At 37.5% G+C, this 18822-nt stretch overlaps 1 protein-coding gene across 2 annotated transcripts in view; it reads left to right on the forward strand.

Annotated features, from left to right (window-relative positions):
* TECPR2 (tectonin beta-propeller repeat containing 2) overlaps positions 1-14377 on the forward strand; it is a 47709-nt gene extending 33332 nt beyond the window's left edge. The window contains exons 17-20 of one of the 2 annotated variants that reach the window (XM_032234590.1): positions 583-731; positions 10406-10547; positions 11288-11437; positions 14206-14377. In XM_032234590.1, coding sequence (XP_032090481.1) covers positions 583-731; positions 10406-10547; positions 11288-11437; positions 14206-14363 — 599 coding nt within the window. In that variant the 3' untranslated portion in view covers positions 14364-14377. Of the gene's footprint in view, positions 1-582; positions 732-4707; positions 9802-10405; positions 10548-11287; positions 11438-14205 lie in introns of those variants that run through there. The other variant, XM_032234600.1, reaches the window with a different exon arrangement.
* The last annotated feature ends 4445 nt before the right edge of the window (positions 14378-18822 follow it).

The following is an 18822-nucleotide window of genomic DNA, read 5'->3' on the forward strand; positions in this document are numbered from 1 at the left end:
ACATTAAAAAGACATGTTAATGATAGGGCCTAAAGTTACATACTTGCTTTCTAATTACACTGTAATTCAGATTGTAAAGGTAATCTGAAGTGGAATGTAAGCTATTATTGGCAGTGAAAGAGAATTTCATGTGAGAATTCCTCTGCAAGTAAAGAAACCTCTTCAGTAAAGCAAATAGTAAAGCAATTCCTCCCTCCAGGTTCTGTATTGTGAAAAGAATATCAACAGAGGGCAGAAGGGTTCATTCTAGATAATTCAATATAGGATTGCCCAAGATTGGACCTGGTAGGCACATTTTGAGAGCACATTAGAAGCACTGGTTTTTGGCGGTAGGGACTTATTTGCTTAACAAGTCTGATGTCCAAATTATTTTTGATGAAAGGAAAAGTGTGCTTAGAGCTCCTTTTTCATTGTATGTTAAAATGGCCATAGCATACTGGAGAAGAGTATTTTATTTCCACTCACCTGAAATTATTCATCTGGGGCAGGGCAGAATACAGTAATTGTGTAGGTTAAGTCTAACTGGTGACATAAATCACAGTTGAAGACGCTAACTAACTGAAATCCCCCGTTTCTATTTAGGTGCTGTGAAACTTACAAGCTTAGCATGTGGAAATCAGCACATCTGGGCCTGTGACAGCTGTGGTGGGATTTATTTCCGAGTTGGAAGTCAGCCTCTGAATCCAAATTTGATGCTGCCTGCATGGATAATGATTGAGCCACCCATCCAGGTAAAATAACCACTTTTCTTTCAACTTTCAAGAAATCACTTGTCTGTATGTTGTTGACAAGAAAGAGTCTTGCATTTTTCCAGTTATGGATCTAAAGTTGTTAAAGAAGATTAACGCTGTGAGCTTAGAAATTCTGTTGAATAAGTACAGCCAGAATGAAATTGGATTGGAACATTTAATGTGATATTCTGTTTGACTTTTACATGTGATTTCAAGAAGTCTAAGTATATTCAGATACATGTGACTTATGTATTGAAGAATAAATACTTCAAGGATGTGGTGTGGTTTGTGAATGCTCTGGTTTGTTTTTTAACTAGCCTGGTGATGGAAATGCAACACAGATAACAACTAAGGTTAAATTCCTTGAAGCCTAACCATCAATAGTTATTTTCTGTTTAAAACTGCTAGTACAGAGTACATTCAAGGCAATATAAAACTATGAAAAAAAAATACCAACCAGACCTGTTGATGTAACTGCCATTGATTAAAGTACTTGAAACATTAACTAGTCCCTGAAGCCAGAGTTTTTCCTAAATCACCAGTAGCACTGCTTCTCTTTGGCATGACTCCTCATAGCAACTACAGGGATAATGGCTCCCTCTTCTCTCCTTTTCCCTGCTTCTGGGCTCCTTAGAGCTTTGTCACAGCAAAATCAAGACACCGTTCACTTTGAAAGCCATTTCAGTCATACATGGTTTCTTATGTCATCATTTACTTCTTCCTGCATATGTCAGGATAATACAATACAATACTATAGCAGAGTTGGAAGGGACCTTGGAGGTCTTCCAGTCCAACCCTCTGCCTAGGCAGGCAATCCTATACTGTTTCAGGCAAATGGCTATCCAACATCTTCTTAAAGACTTCCAGTGTTGGGGCATTCACAACTTCTGGAGGCAAGCTGTTCCACTGATTAATTGTTCTAACTGTCAGCAGATTTCTCCTCAGTTCTAAGTTGCTTCTCTCCTTGATTATTTTCCACCCTTTACTTCTTGTTCTACCCTCAGGTGCCTTGGAAAATAGTTTGACTCCCTCTTCTTTGTGGCAACCCCTGAGATATTGGAACACTGCTATCATGTCTCCCCTAATCCTTCTTTCTATTAAACTAGACATACCCAGTTCCTACAACGATAGGTTTTAGTCTTCAGTCCCCTAATCATCTTTGTTGCTGTTCTCTGCACTATTTCTAGAATCTCCACATCTTTTCTACATCATGGCGACCAAAACTGAATGCAGTATTCCAAGTGTGGCCTTACCAAGGCATTATAAAGTGATATTAACACTTCACGTGATCTTGATTCTATCCCTCTGTTTATGCAGCCTAGAACTGTGTTGGCTTTTTTTGGCAGCTGCTGCACACTGCTGGCTCATATTCAAATGGTTGTCTAAATCATTGATGAAGATGTTGAAGAATACTGGGCCTAAAACAGAGCCTTAGGGTACTCCACTGCATACTTCCCTCCATGAATATGCAGTTCCATTGAGGACTACATGTTGAGTGCAGTTGGTCAGTCAGTTACAAATCCATCTGGTGGTGATGCTGTTTAACCCACATTCTTCTACTTTATCTAGTAGTGGGTTATGGTCCACTAATTTTGTCACTTTGTCAAAGAATGCAATAAGATTAGTCTGGCATGATCTGTTTTTGACAAATCCATGTTGGCTTTTGGCTATTACTTTGTTTGCTTCTACGTATTCGCTAATTTGTTGCTTGATTATCTTTTCCAGAATCTCTCCTGGTATTGAGGTCAGGCTGATAGGTCTATAGTTTCCTAGATCTGTTTTTTTCCCTTTTTTGAAGATGGAAACCACATCAGCTCTTTTCCAGGCCTCTGGTAGTTCCCCGGTGCTCCAGGATCTCTGAAATATATAGTTCAGTGGTTCTGAGATTTCGTCTGCCAGTTCCTTCAGAACCCTAGGGTGTAATCCGTCCGGTCCTGGTGATTTGAATTCGTCTAGGGTAGACAGGTGCTCAGTTTCCATTTTCTTCCCTATTTCAACTTGTGTTCCTAATCTGATTTTTGTGGTGCTGTTTTTGATAGGTTGGACTGTTTTATCCCTTTGTGTAAGGACAGATGCAAAACATGAGTTAAATAGTTCTGCTTTCTCCCTTTTGCTTGTCAGCTTCTTGCCACTTTCTCCCAGCAATGGACCAATTGTCTCCTTAACCTTTTTTTTTGTTTTTAACATGTTGGAAGAACCTTTTTTTGTTATTTTTTACTTTTGTGGCAAGCCTTTATTCATTGTGAGCCTTAGCTTTCCTCACTTCATCTTTACATGCTCGGGCTATTTGCTGATATTCTGCCTTATTTATATGAGTCCCCCTCGGGGAAAAGGGCGGCATACAAATGAAATAAATAAATAAAAATATCCCCCCCTTTCCACTTTTTCTACTTATCTTTTTCGTCTTTCAATTTATCAGAGAGTTCTTTATAGCCATGCTGGTTTCTTTTGGGAGCTGTTATTTTTCTTTTTCATTGGTATTGTGCTAGACTGGACTTTTGTAATCTCATTTTTCAAAATTTCCCGAGCTTCTTGAGTTGTTTTCCCCTTGAGGATTCTCATCCATGGAATTTTTCCCAAGCTCTCTCTAAGTTTATTGAAATTAGCTCTCTTAAAGTCCAAGACTCTAGTTTCACTTTGTTCTACTACTTGTGTTTGCATAATGTTGAATTCCAATATTGCATGGTCACTTGCCCCCAAGGTTCCCTGTGGCTTCAACACCTTCTATCATTTCCTCTCTGTTAGTGAGAATTAAGTCCAATATGGCAGATCCCCTTGTTTCCTTCTCTACATTTTGGGAAACAAAGTTGTCTGCTAGGTTTGTTAGGAACCTGTTGGATCTTCCACTTGGTGCAGAGTTTGTTTCCCAGTTGATGTCAGGGTAGTTAAAATCCCCCACTACTATTGTGGTGTGCTTCCTACATACCTTAGTTAGCTGACTAACAAGTTCATCTACTTCCTCTGCTTGGTTGGGTGGCCTGTAGTATAGACCTATGGCAATGTCATTTCCCCCCCCCCCCAACCTTTAATATTGACCCAAATGCATTCAAAATAGTTCTCATCATTGTTGTGCTCTATTTCTGTAGAGAGGTAATTATTTCTTATATATAGTGCAACTCTACCTCCTCTTTTATTTGGTCTATTCCCTGCAGAGGTAAGCAGATAGAAAAACAGAAGGGGGAGAATATTCATTTCCACTTTGCACCTCACTCTAGCGATTACCATGGCCCCATACAGAAGAAGGGAGACCAAAGCAGTGACCAAAGCAACCAAGTTGTGACTTCAAGGCACACCTTGGTTCATAGTGGTTTTATTTGTTTTATCTTGTTAGCACATGAGTTGATTCAGTAGCATATAAACCCAATAAATAATTAAGTGTTTGCTTTCCTGCCAAATATCAATACAAAGCAAATAAAACAAATCTTGGTGAACAAGCAATTGTTTTATTTCTCAGAATTAAACTTAGTTTATATAATAAGTTTATATAATAGTTTATATAATAACGCCTGGTGTTATTCCATGCAAATCTGAAAATGCAACATTAGGTAAAGGTTCGCACATATGTGCTAGTTATTCCCAACTTTAGGGGGGCATGGTCATGTGGCCGGCATGATTAATGCAGAAGGCGCATGAAACGCTGTTACCTTCCCACCAAAGGGGATTCCTATTTTTCTACTTGCATTTTTACATGCTTTCAAACTGCTAGGTTGGCAGAAGCTGGGACAAGTAATGGGAGCTAACTCAGTTACATGCGCTAGGGATTTGAACTGCTGACCTTTCTAATCGACAAACTCAGTGTCTTAGCCACTGAGCCACCTTGTCCCGAAATGTAACATTATCTTGTCTAAATAAATAATTTGCCAAAATTTGCTAGCTTTAATCTACTGTTTAACCTGCAAATACTTTGTCCTGAACCATTTAGGGTACATTGAAAGTCTATTATTTTGACTGAGGTTATGCTGTATCATATTCACAGTGATGGAGATGAAGTGCAGATAGAATCTAGGATTTCTTTGAAATATGAAGCTCTGCAAGTATAATTTTCCCCATTTGAAGTATTTCCTAACTTGCAAATCAATTTGCCAATGAAGTGGTACATTTTCTTACTCATCTTACACTCCAAAATTATGTTCTGCTGGCCATACTGACACAAATCATAAATCTGCAACCTAATGATAGTGTCATCTTGCTTAAATTTTCTCAAGTTTCTTACCTCTGCTGGTGAATCTGGCTTGGGGAATAATTGGTAATTAAATGGAGGCTCATTACTAAAGAATGTGATCAATTCCCTTCATAGGTTCTTTTGGTGGTTATGGGATAGCTCTGGTTTTCTCCCATGTGAAAAGAAATATATTTGTTTTCCATCCTGCTGGAATTGTTTATAAATTGAGAAGGGTAAATGTCATGCAGGGAGCAACTAGGATATTGAAAAGTTTTTTATAGTACTGTAAGTCCATTCTGTTTTTCTTAAAATTACAAGCAAGCTGCCTAGTTTCCTTTTACTTTATGAGAACTGCACATTTTAAAATCACTGGTTATATTTCACTGAAAGTTTTATTTTCTACACTGGCTTTCAAGAATCTCAAAAGAATAACCAATTATCCATTTATATAATTCAGCACGTTACTGTAGTTTTGCAGAAATTCTTGGGATTTATGAATTAAGCCTGTTTTCTTTCTTTCCTTTTAGAAATGCAAGTACTTTATGGCTATAATAGCAGAGAAAGTTTTATAGTTATTATATAACACTTGTTTAGAACCATAGAGTTCTAAATCCAATCGGTATCATTTGTAAAGTATCACATCATTATTAATCAATTTATCTTGTGCTTAAAGCACTTCAATCATATATACTGTACACACTTCATATTTTTAAATTAATACAGGGTTCATTAGGGTGAAGTCATTTAAAATGACTTAAACGTTAATCAGAATAAAAACTTCTATCATTTTCTTCCCCTTCCCTTCTCATACTTTTACTCTTCCCCCTACTCCCCCACAATTTCCAGAATTTCGAAGGGGTCTTCCTGTAGTAGATGAAATAGACCTGAATAGGAAAACCATTTTTCTTCTAAATTTAAGTCTTAAAATCCAAAAAGCAATTTGAACAACTTCTGAGCTACTTCAGCAATGTAGATCATGCTACACTATATTGCCAAAAGTATTTGCTCACCCATGCACATAATCAGAAGCAGTTGTGAGCGAATACTTTTGGCAATATAGTGTATATTACACTGGAGATCAGGGAACTCTCTTGAACAGGTCGTTTTTTCAAGAGATGCCCAAGATTATTTTAACTCAAATTCTAAGCTCCCTTTATCTGTCAGTGTTGGCTTAATCAGAAAATGATTCAATATTGAATGCTATATATAATATTATGATCTCCACTGCTTTATAAAGGGGTTAATTGGATAGCCTTAAGCAATAGAAGCCTTCAGCTTATTATTGCCCTGGGCTAAAGTTTTAAACATAATGTCTCATTATTGCAGAAATATACATATTAACAAATGAACTGACAATTACAATAGTTAAGGCATTAGCCTAGAAACTGGGAGACCTTAAGGCCCACCTTAGGCACAAAGCCAGCTGGGTGACCTTAAAGTAGTCACACACTCTCAGCCCTAGGAAGGATTTCTGCCTGCCAAAAAAACCTGCAGGGTCCTGGAGCTAAAAATTTAAAGAGAATCTCTCATTATTGCAGAACTATTATAATTAACAAATGATTTGGCAATTAGAGCCATTGAGATGAAACAACTTCTCTTTGCTGAAAGCGAGGGCAGTCCTAGCGTTAAAACAAGAGAAAGATGATACTTAATAAAACACTTGTTGCCTTGTTTATGGAGAAGGGATAAATTATGCTGTTATCAATGTGGGATCCCCCCCCTTTCTATGTATGTCTCAGTATATGAACACGAAGGCCATGATTTAATTGCACAGGCAAAAAAAACCTTAAGCAGGGAAAAAGAAAACCGAAATATGATTTATATTCTGCGAATACAGTATACAGTGTTCTCTTACATCTAAGATTTTTTTAAGACCTGATGGTGTTTGTGTTAACAATTCTGTTGTTGAAGCATACCATCGGTATACACAGTTGTTTTTCCACTCCCTCCTAAAACAACTATTTGTCTAAAAGAGGCAAATGCACCATCCTATGATTTTAGGGTAAATGGAAGAACTAATCTTTTTTTTCTTTTTTCTTTTGCAAATAAAGTAGAAAGGTTAGCTTAACACCTTCATGCCCTAGAATAGAGCATGGATCTATAAAAAGGTATTAAGAAGACATGCATGTGTCAATGAGAGCACATATTTAGAGTAAATTTTCCTTAGGGTACCAGGGTTCTACTTTGAAAATGAAGTATGTAAAATGAGATTGCAGGATAAGGTCAATGAGGGGATATTCTCATTACAGCAGCAATTGTGCCATACTATCCTGGAAGTATGATGGAGTTGCAAATAGTATTTTTATAAAGTGAAACTTTACTCCCATTAGCAACTGGTTTTTCTCTTAGTCATTTTATCTTCTACTTAATTGCCTACTTACTATATTTCTGTATGTCACTAATCCTCCCTATTAATTTTTTTTATTGGTAGAACAATTTGATTTGCTCTTTTCTGTCCAAATTTTATGATCTCCAAAATGGGAGAGATTGTGTTAATTTTCTCCTGGGATATATTGAAATGCAATTTTATATCCCTCTTTTCTTCTCATTCCTTTTGGAAGATCATTTTGGAACCTTTTCCCTCACATCATTGGATGTTTCAAGACACCGCTAGATATCTCTTATGAAATGATAAGTTTTGTCTCTTCCTCAGGACTGTTTGTTTCAGAAACCAGGGAAGGTTTTGTGTCACAATCTTAAAATTCTGAAGTGATTAAAAATAATCCTGATGTGTGGTAATAAAACCAACCAATTAAACCACTAAAAATTTAAAACAATGCAAAATTTTGAAAGCTACAGCCATAAAACAGGATCAAAAAAATTGAAATGTGCTAACTAATACTGTAGTATAAGTTCTGCCAAAAGTTAGTAATAGACCTTTAATTGTACTAAAAGCTAACTAACTTTGTGCTAGCCATAATTAAACAAAGAAACAATTCCATCATTGGTCTGCTTATATGAAGAATGGCTCTGGTTGCCACATAGCAAATGGTCGATAAATGCAAGAATTATGCTGTACAAAGAATCGTACATTTTCTACATTTCCTACATTTTGACCATTAGTAGCTCAGATTCTTTTAGAGAGCTTAAGCTTGCAATAAATTTTTATACTCCTGATTTCCCTGGCTTGACACCAGGTACACCAAAATCTCTCTCTTCCTCTCCCTCTCCCCTCCCCCCGACATACAAACACCTTAATGTTAGGGTTCAGTGTCTTCAATATTAATATTCATAACATAATAGAATACTTTATGTATAGATTTTTAGGCAAATATGTCCTTAGTTCAGCAAGGGCATGATTAAATGAACATGTTAAGGGGAGGTAAACAATTTGTAGCTGTTTATACACATCAGTTGCAACCCTCTCCCAGCTTCTCAGTAGCAGAATGGTTAATTTTAGTGGGATGCATCTGAGTGGCAGATCTCCCCCAGTAGTCCAAAACTGTACCTCTAAAATCTGACTATTTTATTACTAAATATTGGTAGCAATGATTTTAGCTGTTTAAGTATGGGAATGTAAGAAATCTTCCCAGGGGGTTACAGTTCCCATTCTTGCTCCTCAAAACTGGTCCAAAATCACCACATTCCGATGATCCCATATGCAGAGGAATGCATTGCAGCCTCCATTCAGAAAATTGCTGACATCTGTTTTGGGTGTGTTTAAAGGATGAAATAATAATGTTATTTCTTTCCACTGGAGGAGAAAATTGGAATAGACAGGCACAAATAGAGAACAAGTAGAGAAGAAGGAGACTATATTTTTGGCAGTCTTCAATTGGATGCCTTTTAAACAGTTGAACTTCTGCTCATGTGGCTTTCATCCATATTCTCAGTTATAAAAGAGAGATTAAGTTGTTTTGTGATTAAAAGAAAGGATTAAATAGGCTGTCTACTTTTCTCCCCCTTTAAAGCTCCATTGCATTAAAAAGTAGGGATTAGCTATTTGGAAACATAATTTAAGTGATAATGTAGAATTAATCAGAACTTGAATTTAAAAGTAACTAGAATAGCAGGTACCACTTAAATCATTCTCCTTTTTAATGTTAGTCTCTTTGTTATCATATACAATAAATAAATAAATAAGATTTAAGGTAGCTTTATGGTTTGCAGCAAATGAAAAACACTGAGTGATGATGGTGAGTGATGAAGGATACGGGAAATCCAGACTTGAATTTGGACTATCAGATCAAGCTATACATTTTATCTCTGCTAGAATATAATTAGAGAGCCAATTTGGTATAGTGATTAAATGTGCCAGGCTACAAACTGGGGGAATATGAGTTCTAGTCATGCCTTGGGTATAAAGCTAGCTGGGGACAGTCACTTTGTCTTTCATCCCTGGGGGAAAAAAGCAAAAAATGGTGTTGGGATTATCTGCAGACTCTTGAGTCTCATTTGAATAGAGTTCATGTGTGCCCTTTTCAGGTTTGCTGTGCAAAATAGTAATGCAGAAACAAAAAGGCAACGGAGACTAATCTAGTAGAACACTGCATAACATTGAAGGCATCATAAATATAATTTCATGAATTAAATGCATAGAACCTTCTAGAACAACTTTCCTACCTAGTTGGTTTTTAGATAAAACGAACATGCTTATAAAAATTGTGTTACATCAATGCTGGACTATACCAGGAAGGTCTCTATGAGTCTAAAAAGGTGATTTATACAACAGTATGCATCAAATAATTTGTAAAAGTTACAAAATAGCATCTTAAAAATAGGGATCAGCAGATTTCATAGATTCTGGTAAAAAAAAAAAACCAATTTAATCAGTTTCACATAAATGGCAGTACTAAAACCTCAGAAAAGGAATTCTAAATTTGGAAAGATTTTGAAGACTGAAGGCACTACTTAAAATTCAAGCAATATCTTTAGAAATATAGGTAAAAACATTGGATTGGCAAAATAGAGCAATAGGAGGTCTATATGACTAGATTTAATAATATATTAAAGGACAGAGCTAACTTTATATTAACATTTTATGGATAATTTCTAGAAATGTTATTCACTTAAACATTCTCATGTATTTATTTATTTCACTAACTATGAAATATATTTAATTGCTATATTTTGGATTGTATTTTATGTCTGTTATTCTCATAAATGTATGTACATATAAAAAAAACCTTTGGATTGAGTTAGAAAAGCACCTTAAGTAATATAACTAGCACAAAATTTGTGATTGATGTTTTGAACTCTTGATTTCCCTAAACATAATTTCATTTTGTACCAGCTAAAATTTTCTAATAATTTTCTCCTCTTTTGCCATCTGTGCATGCTTATTGGTGAAGGGTGAAATTGAACTTACTGAAATTGCATTGATATTCAATTCATGATGAATATGTAGACATATCGGTACTTATTTCAGTGACCTTGAGATTTTCTTTTTCTAGAATTGAATAATTTGATCAGTTGTTTATCCATTTATTTCCCCCCCCCCCCTCACTTCAGTTAGCTTGCCAATTCCCAAAATAGGATCTGTAACATCAAATGATATGTTTTACTTTTGTAGGCAGCCGGAGTCCACTTGATCAGGGTGTACTCAAGTCCTAATGATCAGAGTCTGTGGGCCATTGACAACAAATGCAATGTCCACGTGCGCACTGGGATTACAGAGGAGATGCCGGTAGGCACAGATTGGGACCAGGTTCCAGGTAAGATTACTTAACAACTATATGCTTTGGTTGTAACTTGAGTACAGGTAGTCCTCAACTTACAATCACAATTGAGCCCAACATTTCTGTTATTAAGTGAGACATTTGTTAAGTGAGTTTTATCCCATTTTACAAACTTTCTGGCACAGTTATTAAGTGAATCCATGCAGCTGATAAGTCAATAACCTGGTTGTTAAGTGAATCTGGCTTCCCCATTGACTTTGTTTTTCAGAAGGTTGCAAAAGGTGATCACTTGACAGTGGGACACAGCAACAGTCATAAATTTCAACCAGTTGCCAAGCATCTGAATTTTGATGACATGATCATGGGGATGCTACAAAGGTGGTAACTGTGAAAAACAGTCATAAATCACGTTTTTCAATGCCATTGTAACTTTGAATAGTCACTAAATGAATTATTATAAGTCAAAGACTGCCTATATTACCTATGCTTGGACCCATCTTAATTAATTAAATCCTTGTAACACATTTTGATTATGCAACAAAACCTCTTCCAACATCCAAAATTGTGATGCCCAGTAGATTAAAAAGGAATAAACGGACTCAGATATTTCATGGAGTGTACATATAGTCCTTAGCTGTGAAGATAAAAGAATGTATGAAGCTACCTTTTTTTGTTCTTATGCTTTGTTTTAATTTATTCTAATTATATGTTTCTTCTGAATACAGTATGCATAGTATCCATCTCAAAGTTTGTACCCCAAATATCTTGGCTTTCAGGGCTTCAGGCAAATGAGTTAGTAATAAGCATGAAGACTGTATGGGCACGTTGTCCAAATGGAGATATAGCACGCCGATATGGCATCACAGATAAAAATCCTGCAGGCGATTACTGGAAGAAGATTCCAGGAAATGTTTCTTGTTTGGCAGGTGAGTATCTCCCGCCCTCTCTCCATTAACATGTTATTTGGGGGATTATAGCAAGAATTCTGTTTATTTAGGATCAGAAAGCTGAAATATACTAGCTGTTCTAATCAGTTGGTTCTTAATTTCACACAACTTCTTTCTACATCTAGATTTTAAGTCCCCCAAACAGCCTTAAAGAGATCTTACTTAATTGTTTTGATTTCCATTTGGAATAACAAACTGCCATTGGCTTAATTTCTTACTGTAGAACACATGAACCATTCACTACCAAAACAAATCATGCAAACAGGTATCAGTACACAGGCAAAGTGATATCAAACAAATTCTGCCCTAACAACTACTTTCAACTGAATCGTTGAACTTTTTCCTGTTTTCTGTTTATTTTTTAATTTAGACGAAGTTGGAAAGAAAATGAGACAGTTTCTTTCTCCAAACTTAGTTGACAAGTTTAATTTATTATTATTGCTTGGTTGCACATTCAGCCTGATTTTTAGACTGAATTTGGCATTATTATCCACCTTTCCAGTCCTTCCCAAGGATCTGGAATAGGCAAATGTTGTTGTTTACTGGTATTACAGGTAGTATCACAAAATGTAAGCTGTTCCAAGTACAGAGGCTGCCTTTTTAAATAAGAGGGATACGGGGGACCCCTTGCAGGGTAGGGCTGAAGACTATGCCCAGTTCTTGGCGGACAAAGTTGCTCGGTTTCGGTCGGATTTGGACTCCACCTTTGCAGAGCCAGCCGAGGCACGAGAGGACGATTTGGTAGACCATCGCTGGGTTGAGTTTCAGGATGTTACCCCCGGGAACGTGGACAAGGCCATGAGGGCTGTGAGTGCCTCCACCTGTGTACTGGACCCGTGTCCCTCCTGGCTGGTTGCTAACAGCAGGGAGGTGACACGGGGCTGGATCCAAGCGGTTATTACCGCCTCGCTTTGGGAGGGGCACTTCCCCGCCGCACTTAAAACGGCGGTGGTGAGACCCCTCCTGAAGAAACCATCTTTGGATCCAGCCGTACTTAACAACTACCGTCCAGTCTCCAACCTCCCCTTTATTGGGAAGGTTGTTGAGAAGGTGGTGGCCAGCTCCAGCGGTCCTTGGAGGAAGCCGATTACCTGGACCCCTTCCAGTCCGGCTTCAGACCTGGTTACAGCACAGAAACCGCTTTGGTCGCATTGACCGATGATCTCTGGAGAGCCAGGGATGGAGGCCACGCCTCCATCTTGGTGCTCCTTGACCTCTCGGCGGCTTTCGATACCATCGACCATGGTATCCTTCTGCGACGACTGCGGGAGGTGGGGGTGGGAGGCACTGTTTTGCAGTGGTTCTCCTCCTACCTCTCGGACAGGTTGCAGGCGGTGTTGGTCGGGGGACAGAGATCGACCATGAGGCCCCTAACATATGGGGTGCCGCAGGGGTCGGTCCTGTCCCCCGTACTATTTAACATCTACATGAAACCGCTGGGCGAGATCATTCGGAGGCACGGGATAAGATACCACCAATATGCGGACGATATGCAGCTGTATCTGTCCGCCCCGTGCCAACTCAATGAAGCGGTGGACGTGATGAACCAGGGTCTTGAGGCCGTCAGGGACTGGATGAGGGCTAACAAGCTTGTACTCAACCCAGAAAAGACCGAGTGGCTGTTGTGTTTCCCTCCCAAAAATTTGGTTAGTGTTCCATCGCTCAGGCTGGGGGGCCAAATTTTACACCCCTCAGACAGGGTTCGCAACTTGGGAGTCCTCCTGGATCCACAGCTGACCTTTGATTACCACCTGTCGGCTGTGACCAGGGGGGCATTTGCCCAGGTTCGCCTGGTGCGCCAGTTGCGACCCTACCTGAATCGGGAGGCTCTCACAACAGTCACTCGCGCCCTCGTGACCGCTAGGCTGGAATACTGCAACGTGCTCTACGTGGGGCTGCCCTTGAAGAGCATCCGGCGGCTTCAGCTAGTCCAGAATGCAGCCGCGCGAGTGATTGTGGGTGCACCTCCGTTCACCCACATAACACCTATCCTCCGCGAGCTGCACTGGCTACCTGTTGACCTCCGTGTGCGCTTCAAGGTGCTTCTTACTACCTACAAAGCCCTTCATGGTAGTGGATCTGCGTACTTGGGAGACCGCCTCCTGCCAATTACCTCCTCTCGACCCATAAGATCTCACAGATTAGGCCTCCTCCGAGTGCCATCTGCCAGCCAGTGCCGGCTGGCAACTACGCGGAGGAGAGCCTTTTCAGTAGCAGCTCCGACCCTCTGGAACGATCTCCCCGTGGGGATTCGTACCCTCACCACCCTTCAGACCTTCCGCACAGCCCTCAAGATCTGGCTATCCCGCCAGGCCTGGGGGTAAAGAGCATAATCCGCCCCCACCCGAATGTTGAATGAATGTTGCTTGATTTTAATTATACATTGTGTTTTTATGTTACTGTATGTTTTCCCCTCCCATACAAGTTGTTAGCCGCCCTGAGTCCCCTCAGGGAAAAGGGCGGCCTATAAATAAACTCAACTACAACTACTACAACTCAACTTTTGTAATTGATTGGTGGGGATTTTGTCAGTGCCAATGGTGTCCAAGTAACACTCCATTGTTATTGCTAGGACATTAAATCAACAAGAGAAGTTAATGCTGACCACAAATTCATTGATTTCAATGGCCATATTCTTAAGTATAATTCAGCCTTACATTTTTCTGGTTGGAGGTAAACTAAATTTCTTGAGTCATTGGTTCTTCTATGTTGTAAACTAAAACGAATTTGCTGTTATTGTTTCCCAGTTACACCTCTGGATGAACTATGGGCAATTGGTTCTTCAGGAAATCTCATTCACCGCCTCACAAAGACATTCCAGCATTCTCATAACATGCAGAAACACAGTGATGCTTCTATATCATTTCACTCTGATGATTTTGAGGATGAGTGGGAAGTGATATAAAACGAATAACAGTAAATAAGTAAGAACACATCCTTGGGAATCCTGTCACTTGAGAAATGCCAAGCTTTTGAAGCCACAAACATTTTATAACATTACCTTTTTGAGATATAGGAGACTAATTTATACAGTAGTCCTCAAATTGTTTAGTGAAATGTCTTGTTCAGTATATCTCAGGTGAGCCAGGCAATGCAGCTTAAAGAAATTGTGAACTTGTCTTTATTCTATAAATTGTACTTTGACCATAATGTATCAATTTAACCTCATTAACAGCAAAATGAATTTGCTGTAGCATGCAAGCTAATGTCTGTACTATATAGGAAGAATTTCTGTTACATTACATATTTCTCAGCTGCTAAAAAATACTATTTAGTTTTTATCTTGAACATTAATCTCTTAGGGAAAAATGGGTATGTCTTTAATAGAAAGGAATAAAATACTCTAATTTTTTTCAGTGGAAGGAGCTGCACAGTTTAGTGCTCAGATTAAGGTTTCATTATCAGAGCTCTACTGATTTTTTTTTTTGCTCTGATTAACTGGGCTAAAAGCATTCGTTCCCCTTATTCTTCCCTAACTTTGAGTCTCTTGTGACTTGAGATTATAACTGTCCAAATTCCCAGCCATGTGTAACATTTTGATTGAGAAGTGTGGACATTTTGGTTGTCAGGAATCTTGGAGTGCTTCTGGTTAGGGGAGATTGCCTTATATGTTTTTCCAAACAATTTAGGCTATTGTTCCACTAATGCCTATGAGAGCTAAACACGATATTATAAGCCATTTCAATAAAATGAGGGTGGCTCTGTGGGTGAGATTCAGTACCACATTTAGCCTGACAGAATTAAGCCTGTGTTCAGAGTAGATTCTGTATTTCCTTTTGTAGCATAATTTATAATCAAAATCTAAATTTAGTTCTAAAGAAGCTTATCACAAAAGGTTGTGGTACTCATCAGGATTTGCCTTTATAATAGGAAATTTTAGCTACATTAGCTAAATCTTGCAATGTCTTATATTTAAAATGTTTACAGCAGAAATGCTTCAATATGTATAATTTACTGATCACTGCAGCTTATGTGTCATAATTATCGAATTTCTTAACAACACTGTAAAACAAAGCATAATCCCAATAGTTTTCATTCATAGTACTTTTTAATATATATGTATATTTATTTGAGACCTGAATATTTGAAGCAACTATTATTGAATCTGCAAATGAGCTAACTGAAGTGATATTGGATGGGTGGAGATAATAAGATTTTTTTTTCTTTCTAAAACTGCCTGATACAACCCCGTTATCAGTGGATTTTCCGCGTAAGAACTAATTTTGGCACCATAGACATACTTATTAGCAGCAGCACTTGTATGATCAATGCTATGTTTTGGTTGATTCTTTTATTTTGGAGTGACCAAGTGGTTACATTTGTTTTATTCTGAGATCTCATCTATTTGAGTCAGCCTCTGAGGGTTTTGTTACTAACTAGCTGTCCATCTATCCCAAGTTCAAGTGGCATATTACTTTGGAAGTCCTTTGACAACTGGGATTCCAGTATCAGCACTTCTCCGAAGTCCAGAAATTTTGAGCAAGTGGAGTGGCCCCATGATGCACTTCTGGCCAAATATTCTTATTCTAATAATGAAAAAAAAAATGACACACTTGCATTTGTGTGTACCCAAAAATATGTATGAATATTTGCACGTATATAAACACAATAACACTTTTAAAAATGCGCCCCTCTTTCATTAATTACTTAATTTGCAAGTTTGTTTAAACAGTGCGTAGTAGTGTGATTGGCTTGATTCATATATATGAATTGGTGTTGACAGCTCTTCTAAGCCCAATGAGTTCTTTTGTATCTTCTAACAGTCTGAAATGTTTACCATTATAGTTTCATTTCCATAGACTTGTGGTTTTTTTCCTCCATGAGCTTTCAGATAAGTGCAATAAACTAGATTTTTTTCTTAAAAAGTGTTTTTGTTTTGATATTTAATTTTGGTATATTTATTTATGAAATATATAGGCTGCCTTAATCTATTATGTCTCTGAGTAGAACTATCCTAAGTTGTTTTTATGGAGGTATATAATAAAGATTTTGATAAAATTAATGAAACTTCCAAGAAAACCCTACAGTTTCTTTTTCTAGGTCCCAAAGATCCAGGTTTTGAGCTAATAATAGTATTAGGTTGGAAACAGTGTGTGAAGGCTTATTTCTCATATTTTGAGAAATTCTTTATTTCATCAAATGCTCATTTCTACTTGGTTTATTCCAGATGATCACCTTTGTATTTGTATATTTATGCAACTATATGTATGATTTTTAGGTTCAGACTGGTCTTTACATTGTTGTAAAGCACCCAGAGTCATTTGTTTCAGGCAGTTAACAAAATAAATGTTCAGCTCTCATAAGGAGCTAAATTGACTCAGGTATTCAATCAAAGAGATAACAAGAATGTCTGGGTTTGAAAAGTCTTTGAAAACATGCTAATGGACTTATGGAAATGAATCATGCCTTGATCAAAATCTCTACCAAATTCAGAAAAAAAGATTACTGGTTATTGGGATGATAGATACTACAAAATTATTGCCATTTCAATTATTAACTCATGTCATACCTTTGTTCCGGAATTCAAGATAGCATACACAATTTCCCCCACAAAAACAACTCACTGAGGTAAATTGGGCTGAGAGTGACTGAGCCAAAGTCAGCATATGAAATTTCATGGCAGATGGTGGATTTAAATTTGTGTTTCTCTGGTATGTTCCGTACGTTAATTACTACACCATATTTTAGCCTCCAGCAATATAGGGTCACACATATAGAAATGCAGAAAATAAAACATCATTGTTAACTCTTTGGAAGAACAGCCAACTGACAAAATTTACCTCAAGAACAAAGTGTGCAATTCTCCAAGAGGTTGCTGAGAAGGTATGGGTAATAGCAAATAAATTGAGGCTACTCTTGCATTGAACACTTCATGAGAAACACAGAATTCAAAGAAAAGAACCTAATGATTCCAACCATGAACTAAATTAGTGAGAGTATCATAGTTTGGGGATACTTTGCAACTTTAGGATCAGGAACAGTGGATTCTGAATTGTACCAGCGAATGTTACAGGAGAATGCAGAATATCTGTGAACTGTTAAAGCATTGTGGGTCGTGACACGGTACACTGTTTACAGTAATGTTGATCTTTTTATTAACAAAACATAGAGGGGTTTGACAACGTTGTAGGTTGTAACATTTCACAGTTACATACAGTTCTAAAAGATTCAAAACCATACCACTGAAGAGGAATCTTAAATCCTAAAATGTTGGACTGTTAACTTAGATCAGCTAAGCACAAGACTGGCCAGAACCCCGTATAAAGTAAGTTTTATAGTTATAAGCAATATAAAATTTTACACAGCTGATTTGAAATATTACACAAAACATGGTAGATGGAAGCAGAATCTGATGCTGTTGTACATAAAAGTTTAAGTGCAATTTTAGATTTTTCAACATCCTCCCACATTTCAACACAATAATCTCCATGAATGTAGGAAATTCATATCCGAGAAAAAAGTGTATGCTCTTTAGTGTAAATATTCTTTTTAAAAAAATGGGTAAAAATTTAGCATTATGATTCTCTTTACAATCTAAAACAAATAAAGCTAATTCTTTACTATTTAAATAGTATTCTATTTGTACAACAATTGCCAAAAACAAAAATATCTCGAGAAATTGCCACAATGGGGAAACTGACTGATTTATACAATAGGGACAATAGTTGACCTCATATATCTCCTCAATTCAGCTTATGTATGATTCTACCTATATTACCTTGCAAAGTAACTTGGCCTTCCGTTATATTGCCAATTCAATTACAGTACCTCATCAAGAATAATTGCCCTTTTAAGTGAACTTCAAATAAGATTCTTTTTCAGTGTGAAAATTTACTGGTGCATATCATTTGAAATTGCTTTGGCTATAGAATATTCTACTACAGAAAAAAATATCTTCACCAAGTTTTATTAATGTTGGAAGATATAGCCACTGATATTTTAATATTAGTTCATGAAACCCTCAGAAAAAAAGTGCAATGGACTAATGGATTAAATGGCAAGATCTTTCCATGGTCTGAAACAGGAGTGATAAAATGTTCCACTTTTTTTTTACTGCAGATCAAATAGAACATAATCTATTTTTCTCTTGATGCATATGGAAATGAGAAAAAAACGGTTGCCTTCGTAAGCCTATGTACTCTTATCTAACAGACACCCTTACTATATGCACTTGGGCTTACTATCAAATAGACATGCGTCAGACTGTTCAGTGAGATTTCTCTGATCAGGAAACAGTCCTAATTGCTAGTGTCGCATTTACCATGATTAAAGAAGAATAGAAAGAAGATGGACAAACACATCGCACTGATGCAAGGCGTCACGGCTATGCTATGAAGTGCGGAGGGTGTCAGGCCTGGAAGCCA

The sequence above is a fragment of the Thamnophis elegans genome, chromosome 1 (genome assembly GCF_009769535.1).
Source record: "Thamnophis elegans isolate rThaEle1 chromosome 1, rThaEle1.pri, whole genome shotgun sequence".
Classification (NCBI taxonomy): domain Eukaryota; kingdom Metazoa; phylum Chordata; class Lepidosauria; order Squamata; family Colubridae; genus Thamnophis; species Thamnophis elegans.